Below are 17,826 nucleotides of genomic sequence, written 5' to 3' on the forward strand. Positions count from 1 at the left end.
CTGGCCCGCATGCACCCGATTATGAAGTGTGTTCTTGTGGGCGTGCTGTTAGCCATCATTCCATGCGCTTTTTGGATGAAGCAGCGGGCTCACCTACCTTATCTTGCTCCTTCCAGTTGTTTATTCATCGCTATAAAAAGCCGCAGATCGACAGAAGCAAACCAAATGTGGTGGCCACCTGGTTTATCCCCAATCTTAACATTAACATGTTTCTATTTCTTATTGCGTTATATAAAAGATTGACAAAAGGACCGAAGTGAAACAAGTGCTTGAGTAGTTTTGAGTCAAGCCAGCCACAATAACATACTTCATACTTTGCATAATGGCAATGCGCTGCCGAGGCAAAATAAAGGCCTAAATACAGTAATACTTTGACATCAATACCTTGGTAGTCTTTTACTTTGAAGTTGGCGCTCGCAGCGCTTGGTGGCGTTGCATACTAATGTTTCTAGACAAGAAAATATCATCAATTAATCGACTTCGACTCGTCTTTGATTGCATTCTAGGCATCTACAAAACAGTCTTTAGTCATTTAACTTCATAACGTGTGCAGTTGTTGTGATTCATGCTGTTCAAATTGATAAGGTAATGCAAACTGAGTCAACACACAAGCAGAAAAAAAGGAAATGGCCGTAAAATCACAGTCGATGTGTACGTAGCAGTCTCACTGGTACATGCTCACTCACTGTTGCTTGGCAACTGCACATGATTGCATGTAATTTCAGGCTTTTGATTTGGTATTATGTTTATTTGTGACTCCAAAGAATGTCACAAGAATCCTATTTTCCCAGTTGTTGCATTCAGTGCCAAAGCCCTCTCTTTAGAAAAAAAAAAAAAAAAAATTAAGCTTTCATCCCCCAATCCCCCCTGCCACTCTCATCCCATTTAGTGGCTGCTGTGAGGTTGAGCCCGTGCCACTCGCGTCAGCCCTCCATCATCTCCGATGCCTCGGGTGCGGAGGGAGACAGGTCGTCCACACCTAGTGACATCAACTCTCCACGTCATCGGACACACTCACTCTGCAATGTAAGAGATGCCCACGAACACCGCAACATCAAAATTTTATCCTTGCCTTGAAATACAGAGTCCATCCAACTTTTTTAACAGAACATGACAAAAACGAAGACAAAAGATGAAATCGCTCATGTCCTTAAATCCAAATTACTATTTGAATTTCTTTATTCAGCAGATACAAACAATTCAACACATTATTATTTCATTTATTCAACTGTATCCGCTCAATGTCGGCGAGTATTATGCTAATAGTAGAACAAAAAATTAATTTCCACATCAGATATAAGGACTGGGACAAAAGTATAAAAGTGGCATATAAGAAAACATGAGTGGCGTTCCTTTACTCATTCCTGCATATTTGTTGATTTGCACACTGGTTTCCACTATTTTACGACGCTGATAACACGAACCAACGGATTCAACAACATTGTGAAATATCGCCGTGTTCCAGTTCTTTCTTTCAATTTCTTGACTGTTGGTTTTGCGAGGTAACCATTTTGGGCTTCGGAGTTATAGTGGTTCGTTGTATTGGTGGATGCCTCGAAAATTGTCCTCCAAATTTTTTAAAATGTTTTTGTACTTCCAGTAGCACTTTATGACATTTTTCTCCCTACAAAAGTTAAGCACTGCAACCAAAATAAAAAAATAGGAGTAATGGCAACACATGAGCTAATTTTTCTGGACAACCAGTGTGATTTATTTGTGACATCTTTGTTTGGTGCTGTGCCGTGAGATTTTTTTTTCATGTAAATCCTGTGCCTTAATTGGCTCACTAAAGGTTGGAAAATGTAAACTGGAGATATACTGCTTCCCCATTACATGCTCGGCATATCAAAGTGACATCCTTGCTGCGTTTGTGTGTGCTCGGCTGGCAGCATGACAAATGTCACCCACACTGCTTGTATCCAGGCATTTATCACGCATCTTTTGTGCCGCCTCCTTTTGTTTGTCCTTCAGTCTCTAGAAGATCTGGAGGTGGCCAAATGTAAGAAGAAGAAGGACAAAATGGGCCTGGGCTCTTTGTCGCGAGTCTTCACCCGAAAACAACGCAAGTCCCTGGACCCGGGTCTGTTTGATGGTACTGCAACACCCGATTATTACATAGAGGAAGACGCCGACTGGTGAAGGCCACTCAGAGCCTCTGTAGAAATGATCGGAGGATGGCGCTAGGTTTTAATGTGCGTAACAAACAGCATGTGTGAAGGTGTGCGAGTGTGAGCTAGCAAATTACACCTGTACGTACGGTATGTACATTCATGTAAATAGTGCGCAACATGGTGAATATCAGTTTCAATTCTCTACTTTGATTTTCACTCAACTGCAAACTTGAAGGACTGCTGTACATGTAAATAACAACAGTTGACGTGCACTTTGTGTGTGTGTGTAAATGTCTCCATGTCCTGAATGCCTTTTCTTATTTTTGATATGTAACCCTGACTACCTTTTAAGTCCCCGCCACCCACGTTTACCGTCCTGCCTGCCTGGTTCATTCCCCGTCCTGAGAACAGTTTTCCTGTGGGCGGCATGCAGACTCCTCAAATCCATCCCATTCTCTCCACAGTCAGGCAAACTACACAAGTGCCTCTTTTAGCGGAATGAATCGTCCACTCAAGGCATTTTGTTCCCTAGCAACACGAGGCCTAGCAGGGATTGTGGGAAATGTGATTTCTATCTGTTCAGATAGAAGCGTTTGTACATACATCCGTGCCGTATTGTGCCATGCATGCACATACTGTCCCACAGCGCATGCGACTCTGACGCCACCGTCCGTAAAATGAACTAACAACTGTCTGCTTTGAGAAAAGAGAGGTCAGTTACCCCTGCCACACTCTCAAACTTGTCAGGAACTTGTTAGCCGTTGTAACTTCAATAATTCTTAAACACACACAGTGACTAATCAAACATTAATGGAAACTTAAGTCAACCAAAATTATTCCAAAAATAATCTTGTGTATGCCATACGTATGTGGTTTCTGAAAATTAGATGCTTTTCTGCATAAAGTGGAACCTTTTCATAAGATTTGATTTTCAGCTATTATTTTCCACCAAAATTGTCACGTCGGTTAAAGTGTGATGATTAGTGTTCATATATCGGTTTCATTTGTCATGCAAATTTGATAGGTATTCTTTTGAACGATAATTTATCTTTATGAAATGCTTTTTGTTAACATTTCAAGGTGTCTGTAACTGATAAACTCTATTTACTTGATTTTTTTTTAATAGAAAATTAGGCCAGTTTTCAAAATATGTGGTTTGGGTCAGTGTTTTGAAATTGATTAATCAGAACAACTGAGCTTCTGCTGTTTAAATAGTGCACTTAATGCATAAGGTAACTCCATGTGCTTTACATAATTAAAACTACAACAAATGTTTAAAAAAAAAATTCAAATCAGTTGCAAAAACATTCTAGATTATTTTTATGCACTGATATTGAATCTGCCTTTGTTTTCCCCCTTCTAGCACAGGGGTGTCAAACTAATTCTTGTCGCGGGCCGCATCGTACCCATAGTTTCCTTTGGAGGGCCAATATGACCTTCAACCCAAATAAATGTATGAGCGTCTCATATTATATACAATATAGGCTACACAACAAACTGATTTAATAACTAGTTTTGAAATCAGACGAGTAAGAACTGTTTAAATTTTTAAAAGATGAATGGTAATAAAAATTGCTTGAAACGTCTGAAACACCTGTATTTTTTAAAAGTGAAGACAATTTGAAATTTTAGTATTGACACAAAGTTGATGCACAATTTGTCTTCGTGGGCCAAGTATAATTCCACTACAGACCAAATTTAGCCCGCTGGCCAGAGTTTGACACCACCGCTCTTTTCATAATAATAATAATGATAATGATAATAAGAAAATAACCATATAATACATAATATAGGAATATATTTTGTAATACTCGTGAATTAAGGGTTAAGAGCAGCAACAGCTAAAAAACTAATTCAGAAATGTCATAATTATATAAATTATGACGCATGGTAAAATCCGAAATCTGCAAAGCTATACATAGACAAAAAATATCTGAATCAACAATACATTTAGGGACACATGTAGCCATCTCTGACTAACATTTGCTGTTGACCAGTGTTATTAGTGCTCTTTTGCTGGATCGGGCTGGAATCTGCAGTGCCTCGCCCCCAGGAAATCTCATCTCTAGATCCTAATCTAACCTCACTTTCCCCTGCAACACTAGTGACTGCACCCTTTGCTGGCTGTGTGCGGTGGTGGGTGCCTTCAGCACAAAGCTCGCCCTACAAAACTTAAGCTATAAAATCAATTATGAATTGGACTGTATGCATAAGCACTTCCAATTGTTTATTTCACCAAACATTTCGGCTTTAATTTTGTTCTCTTGCCAACATTCAGAAGAAACCAAGAGGTCATTTCAGTCTTTGAGACCATTTCTGTGTTTATTTTTTTAATTTTTTTGCTCAAATGTTTTACTCATTGTAAATGGGACAACAATAGGGAAACTTAATATTATTGAAGAATATTAAGAATGACAGTGGTTCAGCAGAGAGCGGCCTTTAATTGTAAAGTCGTGAGATGTGTATGTGTAACGATTTAAAAGGCATGGTTAAACTAAGGACAAAGAAACAAGGAGGTGATATAAGATCTAAAGAAGTAAGAGTATTTTAAAATGAAAATAAATCATGTTGAATTTTTACGTGACTGTCCTCTCTTTCCCTGTGTATTAATATTTGTGTGTGATCATTCTTCATGGTTCTAATCTTGTATGCCTTGTGTGTGCATGCGGTTAAGGATGCTTTCAAATGGCCTCCTTTCCTCTCCCGCCAAATGTGAGCGTACAATCGCAGCTGACATTGAGAGGGAAAGGACACCATGCTGGAAACACGTGACTTACTGTAACTCGTTTGCACTAACTACACTGGTTCTCATCGCTTCCCACTTATTGACGTTGAGGAAATGAAGAAGTGAAGAGAAGTTAAGAAAATGTAAAATTGAAAACATAAATTACTAGGTTAGAGATGTTCGGATTTCAGGTGAAATTTCAAGCTGCATTTATTTTGTTTTCATTTTAAGCTGCACTGTAACCTTTCCAAGTGAACTTAATTTCACCTTCTCTAAACCTTCCAACTGTTCACTTATTTTGGTACTTCTGGGGTTGGGGTTTAGGATTTAGGGGTTCGAGTTTGGGTTGGGTTTAGGTTTTAGGGTAAGTGTTATTGATTAAGTGTCATATACAATTTCAAACTAAAGTCATCTTTTCAATTTAGGGATAGGTTCAGAGTTAGGGGATAGGGTTAGAGTTTAGGGTTGGCCCATTTCTCTTTGCAGCGCCTCCCAAATTTCCTTCATGTCTGCCTTATGGGACGTCGTGGTAAGAATTTGAAGGGGAGATTTTTTAAAATCCTTTTTGGATTAAGCCTGTAAAACAATATGTGAACAACTTACTTTCTAGATGCACTGGGTGGGAAATGATGCGTGAGACAAAGAAGATGAAGAATTTTAAAGTTTAGGAGTCAAGATTGAAATGATGCAACTTTGTGTCAAACATAATTGAAAATGAACAGCCTTTTTTCTTTTTATCACAAGCTTTTTGGCAATAGTTACTTCAGAGCATGTTTTATTAATGCTTTGATTTAAATTCCTCTCTTAGCTCAGGAAAAACATAATGATTTTCTACTATGTGGGCTAATAAGTATTGATTTACTCTGACCCTATACGAGCATATGTGAAAATGTACAGTTGTACCCAACAGGAAGCAAACGAGAAAGTGTTTTCCAACATAGTATATTTTGAAAAGCATTGCATGATTAGCTTATTTTAGGTACACAAACAGCATGAAGTGCATTTTAGTTTAAATGGTTAAATGTTTAATTTTGCACTGGGAAGCCCATGATTCATGATGATGCTCAAGTCTCGAGTTCTTGCCCGTCTGACAATTGTTGGCTCCACATTGCCATCTAGTGGTGAAGCCCTTGCCAAAAAGCTCACCTTGCAAGTAGTTCTTGTTACCTACCCTGCATACTGCAGTGTCAGACAAAGCAAAACTACACTACTGTACTGCAACAATTCTGGGTTGAAAATGTGTGTTTGAAATGTCCTTGCATTTCAACGAGTGCACAAAACAGGGCTAATATTATTAACAGAAACAGTATTGTGAAGGAAAGTTATTACCAGGCCTGTTAGCCACAAAATGTCTGCTCCATTCTTTAATCTGGTCCACTGAGCATTGATATTTTCACAGTACAAGTACTGTAATTTGAGCTGTGTTAATTCAGACAGTTTTTCATGAAATTGGTCAGTTAATATGTATTTCTTTGTTTATCTTTTTTAAATTCCATTTACCTCAAATAATGGGCTAATTGATTACATGTTTAGTTTAGTTTAGTTTAGTTTATTGTTTAGCACAAATAACAGTGCAAGGAGGGAGACGAAGCCTAGGGCTTGTAAGAAGCTCCACTCCTGTTATATATACAAACAAAGTGCAGAAACAAACAAAGTGCTGTGCAGTCAATTGTCATTCAAGTGTTTAAGAAAAGAAAAAAAAAAATATATATATATATATATATATATATATATATATATATATATATATATATATATATATATATATATATATATATATATATTTATATAAGTAAATAAACAAAAGCATAACAAGCTAAATATTATTTTTTTCATATTTATATATGCATATATACGAGTGTGTATGTATACATACATAAACAGATACACGATACAAAAATAAGAAACAAGCGAAACAAAATAGACACTTATCGATGTTGAAGCGATTAAAGAGACAACAGATAGGAATAGCTAAAAGGGAACAGAAGAACTGTAAACAGAAAATAACAAAACAAAACAAGGAAGAATCTGAGTCAAAATTGTGGATTAAGTTGATGATCATAGTATGGATCAGCTGAGTGCGGTGGAGTAATTATGGACTAGTAGGATCATGAGTGGAGAAGGTGGTGTTTCAGGTGCTTTGTAAAAGCAGCCTGTGCAGATATGGATTGGATATGGATTGGTAGCTTATTCCAGAGTGAGGGCCCTCTAAAGTGGATATTATATTGATGGTGTGACGTTCGACAGAAAGGTGGGTGAAGATTGTCCCTCTGACTTGTTGGATAAGAATGAAAGTCTGATGCAAATGTGAAGAAATTATGAAAAGTGGCTGGAAGACAGTGTTTCCTATATATGTATTTATGGATGAGTAGACAGGTTTGATGAATGTTTACTTTATCAATTGGCGGTAATGAATAATTTCTAAACAGTGGTGCCGATGGTTCATATCTATTTGAAAAAGAGATTATTCTTAGGAACTTCTTTTGTAAGATGAGTAATTTGTTGAGGTACGTTGGATATGTGGCTGCCCAGATTATGTTGCAGTAATTGAGTAAAGGAAACAGGAAACTATAATACAGAGTGAGATGAGCAGAAGGATGGACCAAGGGACAAACTTTTCGTAAAATACCTAGCATTTTCATAGATCTTTTGCAAACCAAATCAATGTGTTCGGACCAATTTAAGTGTTCGTCTACTATAACTCCTAGGAATTTGGTGCTAGTAACTTGATGGATTTCGTTATTGTTTATGTAAATTTTGGTGTGTTCTTTGGGGTAAGATTTGTTTATATTGCAGAAGATCATGAAGTTAAATTTTTTTATATTTAGTGTCAACTTATTTATTTTGAACCATTTTGTAATAGCGTACAACTCAGCATTCACACTTGCAATGAGGGAATTAAAATCATCGTGGGTGGCAATGAGGTTGGTATCGTCCGCAAATAACAAAGGGAGAAAATTTGAACAAGACATGGAAAAATCATTTATGTACACCAAAAATAATAGAGGACCCGATATTGAGCCCTGCGGGACCCCAAATAGTATTTTAGATCTGTTGGAAGAACAACCATTTAAATATGCATATTGTTCTCTGTTGGCAAGATAGTTCGTGAACCATTTCAGGGCAGAATCCTTCACTCCATATCTCTCAGCTTAGCGATAAGGATCCTATGGTCGACAGTATCAAATGCTTTAGTTAGATCTAGAAAGACACCAAGAGCGAATTTCTTATTGTCAAGAGCTGTTGAGATATGGTTGACAAGCTGAAGCAGTGCATGCTCAGTGGAAAACTTTTTGCGGAAACCATATTGATGCTTGTAAAGAATATTATTTGTTTCTAGGTGCTTTGCCAATCTTGAATAAACCAATTTTTCTAGAATCTTGGAGAAGCATGGAAGAATGGATATAGGCCGAAAATTACCATATTCATTTGTCTCACCAGCTTTGAAAATAGGAATGACTTTAGCAATTTTTAGTTCTTGGGGTACAATGCCAAATTTTAAAGATAAGGAGAAAATGTGTGTTATTGGGATTATTATTGAATGGATGATTCTCTTAACAAGTAAGCTTCTGATCTCGTCATGGCCAGGGGCCGAGTTTTTCAAGCTCATGACAATGCTATAAACTTCCTCAACACTAGGAGGGTCAAGAATGGAGAGTGAAGGAAACTGCCCTTTAATTAGGCAACAGGGGCTTGTATCAGAGGTTGAGAAGCTAGATGCCAAGGTAGCGCCAACATTTACGAAGAAATCATTGAAACCATTAGAAATATCTACTGGGTTTGAATGGGCTCCATTTTTCCCCAGCATCTCATTTGGGGTAGATGTTTTAGATTTTTTGTGATGTAATAAATGGTTGATAAGATTCCATGTTGTTTTGATGTCACCAGAGGCTTGAGTAAGTTTATCAGCATAGTAAGTTGGTTTGGTTTTCCTTAGTAATACTGTAAATTTATTTTTATATTTCTTGTATGTTTCTATATTTATAGGAGTGGGATTTGCAATAGATTTTCTATAAAGTTTATTTTTTTTACGTGAAGATTTGTTTAGTTCATCCGTTATCCATAGTTTCCCTTTGGAGTTATTTTTACGATTAGAAATTAAAGGAAATGAGGACTCTAATGCATTTGTGAGTATTGTTAGAAAGGAGTGATAGGCTTTGTTGACATCTTGCAACAGGATAACCTCATCCCATGACACAGAGCTGATGATAGATATAAAAGATACCATGTTTTTCTCGGTAAATTTGCGGAATTTCATTTGATCACCAGTATAACCTTTGATTTTTGGACCACTATCATTGTGGATGAAATTGAAGACAGGAAGATGATCAGATACATCACAGATCAACAGGCCAGATGTTATTTTGTAGTCTAGAGAATTAAATGAAATGTTGTCAATGAGAGTGGCCGTTGAGCTTGTGACCCTGGAGGGTTTGTTAATAAGAGGGAAAAAGTTACTGGATAATGTATTATAATGTATAATGTATTAAGGAAGTCTGCTGTATGTGACTGCTTAGTTTCAAGTAAATTAATATTATAGTCACCAAGTAGGACACACAATTTATTCTTTGTTTATGATTTCTAGAGTGGAGTCGAGGGCTTCATTGAAAGTGATTTTATCAGAGTCTGGTGGTCTATATATACATCCAATTATCACATTTTTGTTGTGTATAAGTGAGCAAGATGAAAGTTCTATAAACACAGATTCTGCTACAGTCATATCAAAGTTACCACTTAGATCCTTTCTGGGAGAGAAATTGAATTTATCAATCACATACAGTGAGACTCCTCCACCTTGCTTGTTTGGTCTACATGAGTGTATAGGAGTGTATTGAGAGAGAGGGTAGCTAGATGTATTATCAACCATCCAGGTTTCAGTAAGAGCTATTACTGAAAAGGAATGTGTTAAGGTTGATAAATAGGTTTGCAGACCATCATGATTTTTAGAGATACTCCGTACATTGATTGATTGATTGATTGATTGATATCTTTATTTCGAACATCCAAAACAAAAAACAACAAAAAAAAACAAATCACACTCTAAAGTGCCACATATAAGTCCATACAACAACAAACAAAATATAAACCAACAAACAGAAAAAATACATAAATAATAATAATAATAATATTTAATATATAAGTAAATAAATCAATAAAGAATGCTCGAAAAGGAGTAGGAAGAAGCATAGCTTTTTAGATTCCTACCCCTTTCTCACTTTATCCATTAAACCAATGATTCAACATATACTGTAATTCTACAACAGAACACAAGTAGATACACTTTCACACTTATGTTTCTGTTTCATTTTAACTTGTGTGTAGCCCTTTGGCACTTTTAGCCTTTGTACCCGCTAAACACCATATTTTTGTACATTCTTTTAAACTGGTGGATATTTGGACTTTGCTTGAGTTCCTCACTTAGATTGTTCCATAGTTTGACCCCAGTTATAGTGATACAGAAACTTTTTAAGGTTGTTCTTATGTTTAAGATTTTGAAGTTGTGATTCCCCCTTAACTTATAACCTCCCTCCCGATCCCTAAATAAGTTTTGGATATTTTCTGGTAGTTGTTTTGCTTTTGCCCTATACATGATGATTGATGTTTGATAAGATACTATGTCAGTGAATTTCAATAGTTTGGATTGTATGAAAAGTGGATTTGTGTGTTCCAAGTAGTTGACTTTATGAATAGTCCTTATTGCTCTTTTCTGCAGAATGATAAGTGGCTGTAGTGAAGTTTTATAAGTATTCCCCCAAACCTCAGCACAGTAATGCAAGTAGGGCAAGACAAGAGAACAATAAAGTGTACGAAGTGAATGATAATCCAGTAATTCTTTTGCTTTGTATATGACTGCCATGCTTCTTGAAATTTTAGACTTTACGTTTTTGATGTGAGGCTTCCAACTCAGCCTGTCATCTATTATAACCCCAAGAAATTTGTTTTCCTGCACTCTTTCAATTTCAGTCCCATCTATTTCTATTCATATCTTTATGTTCGCTTTGCCAAATACCATAAACTTGGTCTTACTTACATTTAATGATCATTTGTTCCAGTCAAACCACATTTTAATTTTTTTCATTTCCTCATTCAACACTGATTCCACTTGTTGGATGTTATCACCTGAACAAAAGATATGTGTCATCTGCAAAATTGATGTTTTAGTTCTTTAGAGACTTTGCACATGTCATTTATATACAAAATAAATAATTTAGGGCCTAAAACTGACCCTTGTGGAACACCACAAGCTATGTCCAAATATCCAGAGCACTGATTACCCAACTTTACATACTGTTGCCGTTCTCGCAGATAATCCTTTATCCAGTCTAATACAATTCCCCTTATCCCATATTTTTCTAATTTATTGAATAGTATATTATGATTAATTGTGTCAAAAGCTTTTTTGAGGTCAATGAAAACTCTCACTGCATGTCGTTTGTTATCTATTGCATCTGTGATTTCCTCGATTGATTCCATTAATGCCTGTGCTGTTGATCTGTTTACTCTAAAACCATATTGGTTCTCTGCAATTAATTTATTGAATTTATTAAAGTGGACAGTGGAGAATACATTTGTTAGGCAGTGGCCAGGAGGAGTATTGCACAGTTTGTTAAACATATCTTCAGAAAAATATTCGCATGACAATTCAACAGATTTTAGGGAAGTGTAATTAGTATCTGGGTTCAAGAAGAACTCGTAAATACCAGCAGTAACATTCTCTAGGTCAAATAAATTAAATAATAATTCGGTGGGACAGAAATTCCTGCATTATTGAGAGTGTCACTGGATGGCATGAAGGGTGTTAGGGGACGGTCTACCTGAGTTCGATGTCCTTCCCGCCAGTTTCTGTTTGCCATGTTGTGCTCCGCTGTAATCCACCATTCTCGTCAGGAGTGTCCAATAGGTACCAGTTTATGGTCATCAGTTCAGCCATTGTAGATGTTAGGTTGCACCAGGCCATAGATCTTCAGTTCTTCCAGTTCACTCACGAGGGTTTTGACATATTCTGGTGTTGCTCCGTTTGTTTTAATCCATACTTTGCAGTTTCTGACCCACGTTGCGAGAATCTTGTTTTCCTTCTTCAGTTTGCGTGCGTTCCAGGCTATCTCGGCATTCTTCGTAGTGAGGTGTTCATTTAGGTAAACACCCGTTCCTTTTAGTTTCCTCCCTTGCTTCAAAAGATCCACTTTATGTTTCCTATTGACGAACCGAATGATAATTTTTGGAGCATTTTTTGGTCGTTTTCGGTTTCTTGGGAGTGTGTGACAAGCGGCAATGTTTCCTTTCTGGAGTTCCATATGCCTACTCTCGAAAAACTGTACTACCTGATTTTCAGGCGTTGACAGTTCGTCCGATGGAGAGTCATCTGTCGAGCGATCCGGAGGACCCGCCGCCCTGGCATAGGAGCAGTGTGTTGTTTTAAGACCAGTGATTATGAGGTCTTCTTGTCGGGAGTACTGCTCCAGTGCATCTACTCTCCGTACAAGCGACAGGATTTTCTCATCTTTCTCCTTGGATAATTTCTTAAGCTCCGTTAGTTCAGACGTTAGCTGGAGCAGGGTGGCTTGCTGCTCTTAAGAGTGTGGTAGGTCTTGCCGTATCAAGTCAATGGATGATTTGAGTTCATCGTAGCCCTCATTGTTTTGGGGCGGCATGGCGTAAAGTTTGGAAATGAAAACCAGCTAGCCGCGACAACTCGCCTACCTCAACCTTGTCTGGAAGGGAGCTGTTGTCCAGGTAGGTGTCTTCGTGGTTAAGGCACCAAAAAGTTCAAATAATCGCTCTTTGTTTCTTACGTAGAGCTTTCACTGCTTGGCGCACCTCAGCAATTTGCTTCTTCCAAAAGCTGTTAGCTGTTCTCACTTTGTCAACTCTGGGATGTTTAGCAATATTATGTTGAATTTCCCTTTAAAATATTTGTCCCCCCACGATACTGTCAACGATAATATCCGTGGAGCCAAAATGGCTGACAATAACAACCTGCACCAATTTTGCGCCTATCAAAATAACGGTTGCTACAGTTTTGTCTAGTGGCCACTAGATGGCGTTAGATGTTAATATGTTGAATATTTACAAAACATAGTATTTTCCATAAAATAATTAATACATAATTGCATTGTAAATAATTCTACATTCACATTTTAATGTGTTTTCAAAAGATGTTAATAGTGAGCCAATGTGGTTAATAGTTATCCAATGTGGACTGTGAGTACCCAAATTTGTCCGCCGCTACGCTTGAAAATCGAATGTGTGATTTCACAACTCACTCTCTGCCCTCACTCACACTGCCAACCACAACACCCACATTTTCTTGCCCTCCCTCTCTCCCCATTCACCCACTCACCCAGATTCGGAGAGCCTCACCAGCCTCAATCGCCTCAGCCTCAGCTTACCAGACGGTCCGGAGGAGCCGTTGGACCGCCTGCAGCAGGTGGAGCTGGCCAGGAGCACACCTATGTCTCAGTGGAGGGCGGGCACTGTGCAGGCGTGGCTAGAGGTCGTCATGGCGATGCCAATGTACATACGTACCTGTTCGGAGAATGTCAAGAGTGGCAAGGTGATGAATACAGTGAACTGCTACTATTCATGGGCGATAGGGACCAAGCCGTGCCACAAAAATCCAAGTGTAATTGACATAACCCAAGAATAGCCCGTAGAGCACTACTTGCGTCAAAACGAAATTCCTCAAAACACATCGACATTCTTGATGGCGCTGACACTTAATGGCTACATTTTTGAGCAAATAAAACCGGCGGATTACAACAAATGTGCTAATCGGCAAATCAACACAAACTGAACTGCAAATGTTTGGGGTCTCAACGTAAATCAGTGGTCCTCAAAATGAGCAGGGTCATGTTGACATGCTTGTTTTGTAGGTGTTATTGGGACTAACCAATGAGGACCTGGAGCTCGGTTTGGGCGTAACCAGTTTGATGCATCGTCGCAAATTGCGTCTGGCCATTGAAGACTACAGGGAAGCTGAAGATGGAAGAGGGTGAGGAAGGCGAGACAAACCTTGACTTAAACTATATGGCAGGCGGAGCCTTCCATCATATGGCTGGGTTTGCTATTGGTCCAGCAAGCTGCCCTCATTTCCATAATACCACAACGGTTATCAATCCATTTCTATTGGCACATAGGAAAACAGACAAGCATTCATCCTCAAATTCTGACCAAGACTGATTGGGAACTGATCCCACACTGAATTAGCTGTCCACGACCATGAACATAACACTGCTCCTCTGCAGTTTATCCAAAGCTGCTGACATGGACCACCACTGGGTAGCCAAGGCCTGGCTCAGCGACGTAGGCTTGCCACAGTACTCGCAGGCATTTCACACGCACTTGGTGGACGGACGCATGCTCCACTCCCTGACCCGCCGTGACCTCGAACGCCATCTCAACATCTCCAAAAAGTTCCACCAGGTCAGCTTGCTGCTGGGCATCGAACTGCTGCACTTGCTAAATTTTGACAAGGATGTAAGTGGCAATGCACACAGCACCATCCGGCCTCTAAAACCTGAGAGAATCTCACTTGGATAAAAGGCGCTTGTCGAAATGCTCACCAGGCACTGCAGGCCCGCCGAGTACAGTGTGAGCACCAAAACACGGACCCTTTGGTTTGGACCTCTCATCGTGTCATTAAATGGCTTAAAGACATCGACCTCAAGGTGAGCATAAGGGAATGAGTAATTTCAAACTGAATTCACTTTTTCTTACACCCAAATTGAAACTGGCTCACTGTGCTTGGCTGAATTACCATGTAAACCTTCCGTCCATCTGTGCAGGAGTTTACAGAAGGTGTCGTCAGCAGCGGCATTCATGGAGCTGTCATGGTGCTGGAACCAAGTTTTTCCAGCGACACTTTGGCCACAACAATGGGAATTCCCAGCAGCAAGCACATGATTCGTAGACACCTCGAAGAAGAGCTGACAAATCTGATCGGCCTGGCCAGGTAAACCCATGCCATCCAGTACACTTTTGTTTTAGCACCCACGCAAAGCAAGAGCTGTTAAATCTTCTTTGAATTTTGCAGGGCAGATGCAAAGCAAGGCGTTGAGCGCTTAGTTTTGGGAACACCGCCAACTCCCATTCGCCAAAACTCCCCAAGCAGGTCGCCTGGCTCTGCCAGTCGACACACGGACGATGAGGGCTCACTTAGGAGGAGGGCTGTCAAGGTGGGAAAAAGCAGTTACCTCATCTTATCATCTTGAACTCGAAATGTATATGTATATCAAAATTAGTGTTGGGCAAAATCTAACTGGTAATATACGTACGTATGTTATATTTTGAGTCATTACTATTCAAAAGAAATTAGTTTATAATAGAATACTAACTTCTCTAACCTTAATACATTGATGGCCCTAAAGAGGAACAGTGCAACAGATATAAGTGTTCATGCATTTTTACACTTTTATTTCCTACAAAATAATGTATTTTTTTTTGCATGCAACGTATATTAAGAGGCAAAACAAACAAATGCGTTTCTAAATGCCAAAAGGTACATTTAATCCAGGTAGCCCCCAAGGACCACACGAGTAGCCCGTGAGCCTGTACTAAAAATAGCACCTGTGATGGGAAAGATTATATATTTTCTACCAAAGTTGCAGAAGCACTGCCAGAGATTTATTGAAAAAAAAGGTTGCATATAATCTGTTGCCTATTATTGAGTTGTTTGAAAGCATTTGTTATTTCATGAGTGTGCATCATATGATTTGCCCTTGGCATGAATCACTACCCAAGAAGTGTCTCATTTCTTTTGCTGCAGCCGCCAACCGGATTCAGCCCTAAGGCACGCAACGGACGGGACTTGAGCTATCACAGTAGCTATGGGTCACTACCTCGTGAGGTCAGAGAGCAAACACCTCCGAGGACACAAGGGAGCCCCGTCCGGGCTTACGCCAACATCGGGGTGACCAATGTGTGAGGCTGTGACAGTGTGACACGGCACCGAGAAACCTTTTGATGACAGATTGCACTTACGTCTTCATTCAAATGTCTGTTTGAAAAAAAACGGCATCACCTTGAACATGTTTTTTTTTTTTTTTTTTTTTTTTAACAGAATCAAAAGATGGCGATCTGAAGCTATTTTAATTATTTTTGTATTTGTCGTTTGTCTGGATTAATGAGATTTGTATGGATGGATTATGTATTCAATAGGGTACTTGATTACAAAGATGTCTTATAAATGTAAAATGATTAGCATTCATACTTCTTTGAAGCTCTGATGTGTGATGCCTGGTCAATGTAGCAAATCTCAATTAACAAAAACTGCTGAGTATGTTGGTCAATTTCATTTTGCACACAGATATACCCATGCATGTGCGCACGCACGCACACACACACACGCACGCACGCATGCACACACACACTTGTACGCACACGCACTCACATACACAATTCTTGACTTTCATTTGTGGTTTCGAAATGAATACAAGCTGTGTGTGAAAGTTAAAGGCAGTTTCTTTTTTTTTTTCTTTTTTAAATCGAATATAAATGAGTTATGTGTGCTGTGTCACAGCCAGCAGGAACCAGGAACAAGATGCAAGTGCTAAAGGTGATGCTAAACAAGAACGTTGCAACCTCCTAAATAGATTGTCTCAGAGGAACAATGTAAGAAAGATGCCAATAGGATATTATTGTATAACTTACTTGACATATGCAGCTCAACAATTTCAGTTTTTCTGCCTATTCGTTTAACAGATAAATGGCATTGCTTGACTGTTTCAACAAATAAAATAAGGGTTCATTAATTAACGCTGCAGATCCTCGCAGCCCTGTCTTATTATTCACTGATGAGGGCCGTGGGCACGCTAGAACCTATCCCAGGTGTGTGTGTTTGTGTGTGGGGGGGGGTGGGGCTTGCCAGCCAATCGCAGGGCACACAGAGACGAACAACCATTTACACACACAATCACACTTACAGGCAATTTGGAGTGTTCAATTAATCTACACTGCATGTTTTTGAAATGTGGGAAGAAAACAGTACCTGGAAAAAAAAAGGTAAATGAGGAAATGCAATTTATGTATGAAGCTTGGGCTTTACAGTATTCTGATGATTCATTCATTAGTTGCAGGTTTTCTCAATGCCCTGTTAGCATTTTGCAACTTCCTCCTGTTAGTCATTATGACCAGTAACCTATAAAGTTTTCTAATGGTGACACAACCTGAAATGAGTTGACTGTCGTCTGACTGGCTGACAGTGTGAACATAAAACCAAATTTTTCCTTTGTGCTTTATTCTAATTTTATTTCCCCTGCCAAATATCAGTATCATGAGTCTAAAAAAAACTCCATTTCAGTCAGGCCCTAATTTTGACAGCTGTTGAGAGACAGGAAAAGCCAAAAGGCACTTTTATTACTATATTATTTCTACCTTAATAGTCTGTAGCGCGAAGACATGGTCTATCAATTTCAAATGTATAGTTTGAAAATCAAAAATATCAATTTTTATCTACTGCATGGTTAATGTGAATTTATTTGACCGAGTACAATTTCATTTAAACCACCTATCACATATGCTCAATTTATACACTATATTGAATTATTTGCTTCAAGGGAAAGCCCGAGCTGCAATCAAGGCCTTTCCCTGTTCTTTCCTGTCTCAGTTCCTGCATGTGACTTAAAACAGAGACGGCCAAGAGGGCAGACAACAGTGTGAATGGGAAGAAAAGTTCCAACCAGAACAATACAATCCAGTGGCTTGGGTTTAGGTTGCTTTTGTCATTGTTGTCAAATGCCTTTGCTTAAGTCATGGAGAAACACATCTGAAAAATGGAGTGGATTTGTTTTTGCAACTTTTGACATGTCCATAAACAAATAGCGGTTGTGAAAAATAAAGCGGATGGCAGTTTGAGAACTAGCAATTGGCTAAGGTTTGAACTTCAAACATTTGTCAGAATGGCCTTCATTAATTAGGTTGTGGGTTACTTTTCATGCTATCGTCTCATGTCACCACATAACTCTTGCTTTCAAACATGTAAACTCTTTCTGG

General features: G+C 38.8%; 1 protein-coding gene and 1 long non-coding RNA gene across 7 annotated transcripts in view; one reads left to right on the forward strand and one right to left on the reverse strand.

The window, feature by feature from the left end:
* The window catches only part of LOC125989157 (kazrin-A), a 131,591-nt gene extending 114,994 nt beyond the window's left edge, over window positions 1-16,597 (forward strand). For 5 of the 6 annotated variants that reach the window (XM_049755226.2, XM_068649935.1, XM_068649934.1 and 2 more), the window contains 9 exons: window positions 890-1,026; window positions 1,972-2,092; window positions 13,182-13,390; window positions 13,710-13,828; window positions 14,082-14,313; window positions 14,403-14,504; window positions 14,622-14,788; window positions 14,870-15,011; window positions 15,602-16,597. In XM_049755226.2, the coding sequence (XP_049611183.2) occupies window positions 890-1,026; window positions 1,972-2,092; window positions 13,182-13,390; window positions 13,710-13,828; window positions 14,082-14,313; window positions 14,403-14,504; window positions 14,622-14,788; window positions 14,870-15,011; window positions 15,602-15,760 (1,388 nt within the window). In that variant the 3' untranslated portion in view covers window positions 15,761-16,597. Of the gene's footprint in view, window positions 1-889; window positions 1,027-1,971; window positions 4,691-13,181; window positions 13,391-13,709; window positions 13,829-14,081; window positions 14,314-14,402; window positions 14,505-14,621; window positions 14,789-14,869; window positions 15,012-15,601 lie in introns of those variants that run through there. The other variant, XM_049755227.1, reaches the window with a different exon arrangement.
* On the reverse strand, window positions 382-16,585 carry LOC125989166 (uncharacterized). The gene is made up of 3 exons (XR_007488618.1): window positions 16,486-16,585; window positions 13,178-13,362; window positions 382-1,019 (listed from the first exon to the last, which is right to left on the reverse strand). It is a non-coding gene; the product is annotated as an uncharacterized lncRNA (long non-coding RNA).
* Window positions 16,598-17,826: the final 1,229 nt, after the last annotated feature.

This window comes from Syngnathus scovelli, chromosome 2 (assembly GCF_024217435.2).
Source record: "Syngnathus scovelli strain Florida chromosome 2, RoL_Ssco_1.2, whole genome shotgun sequence".
NCBI classification, from domain to species: domain Eukaryota; kingdom Metazoa; phylum Chordata; class Actinopteri; order Syngnathiformes; family Syngnathidae; genus Syngnathus; species Syngnathus scovelli.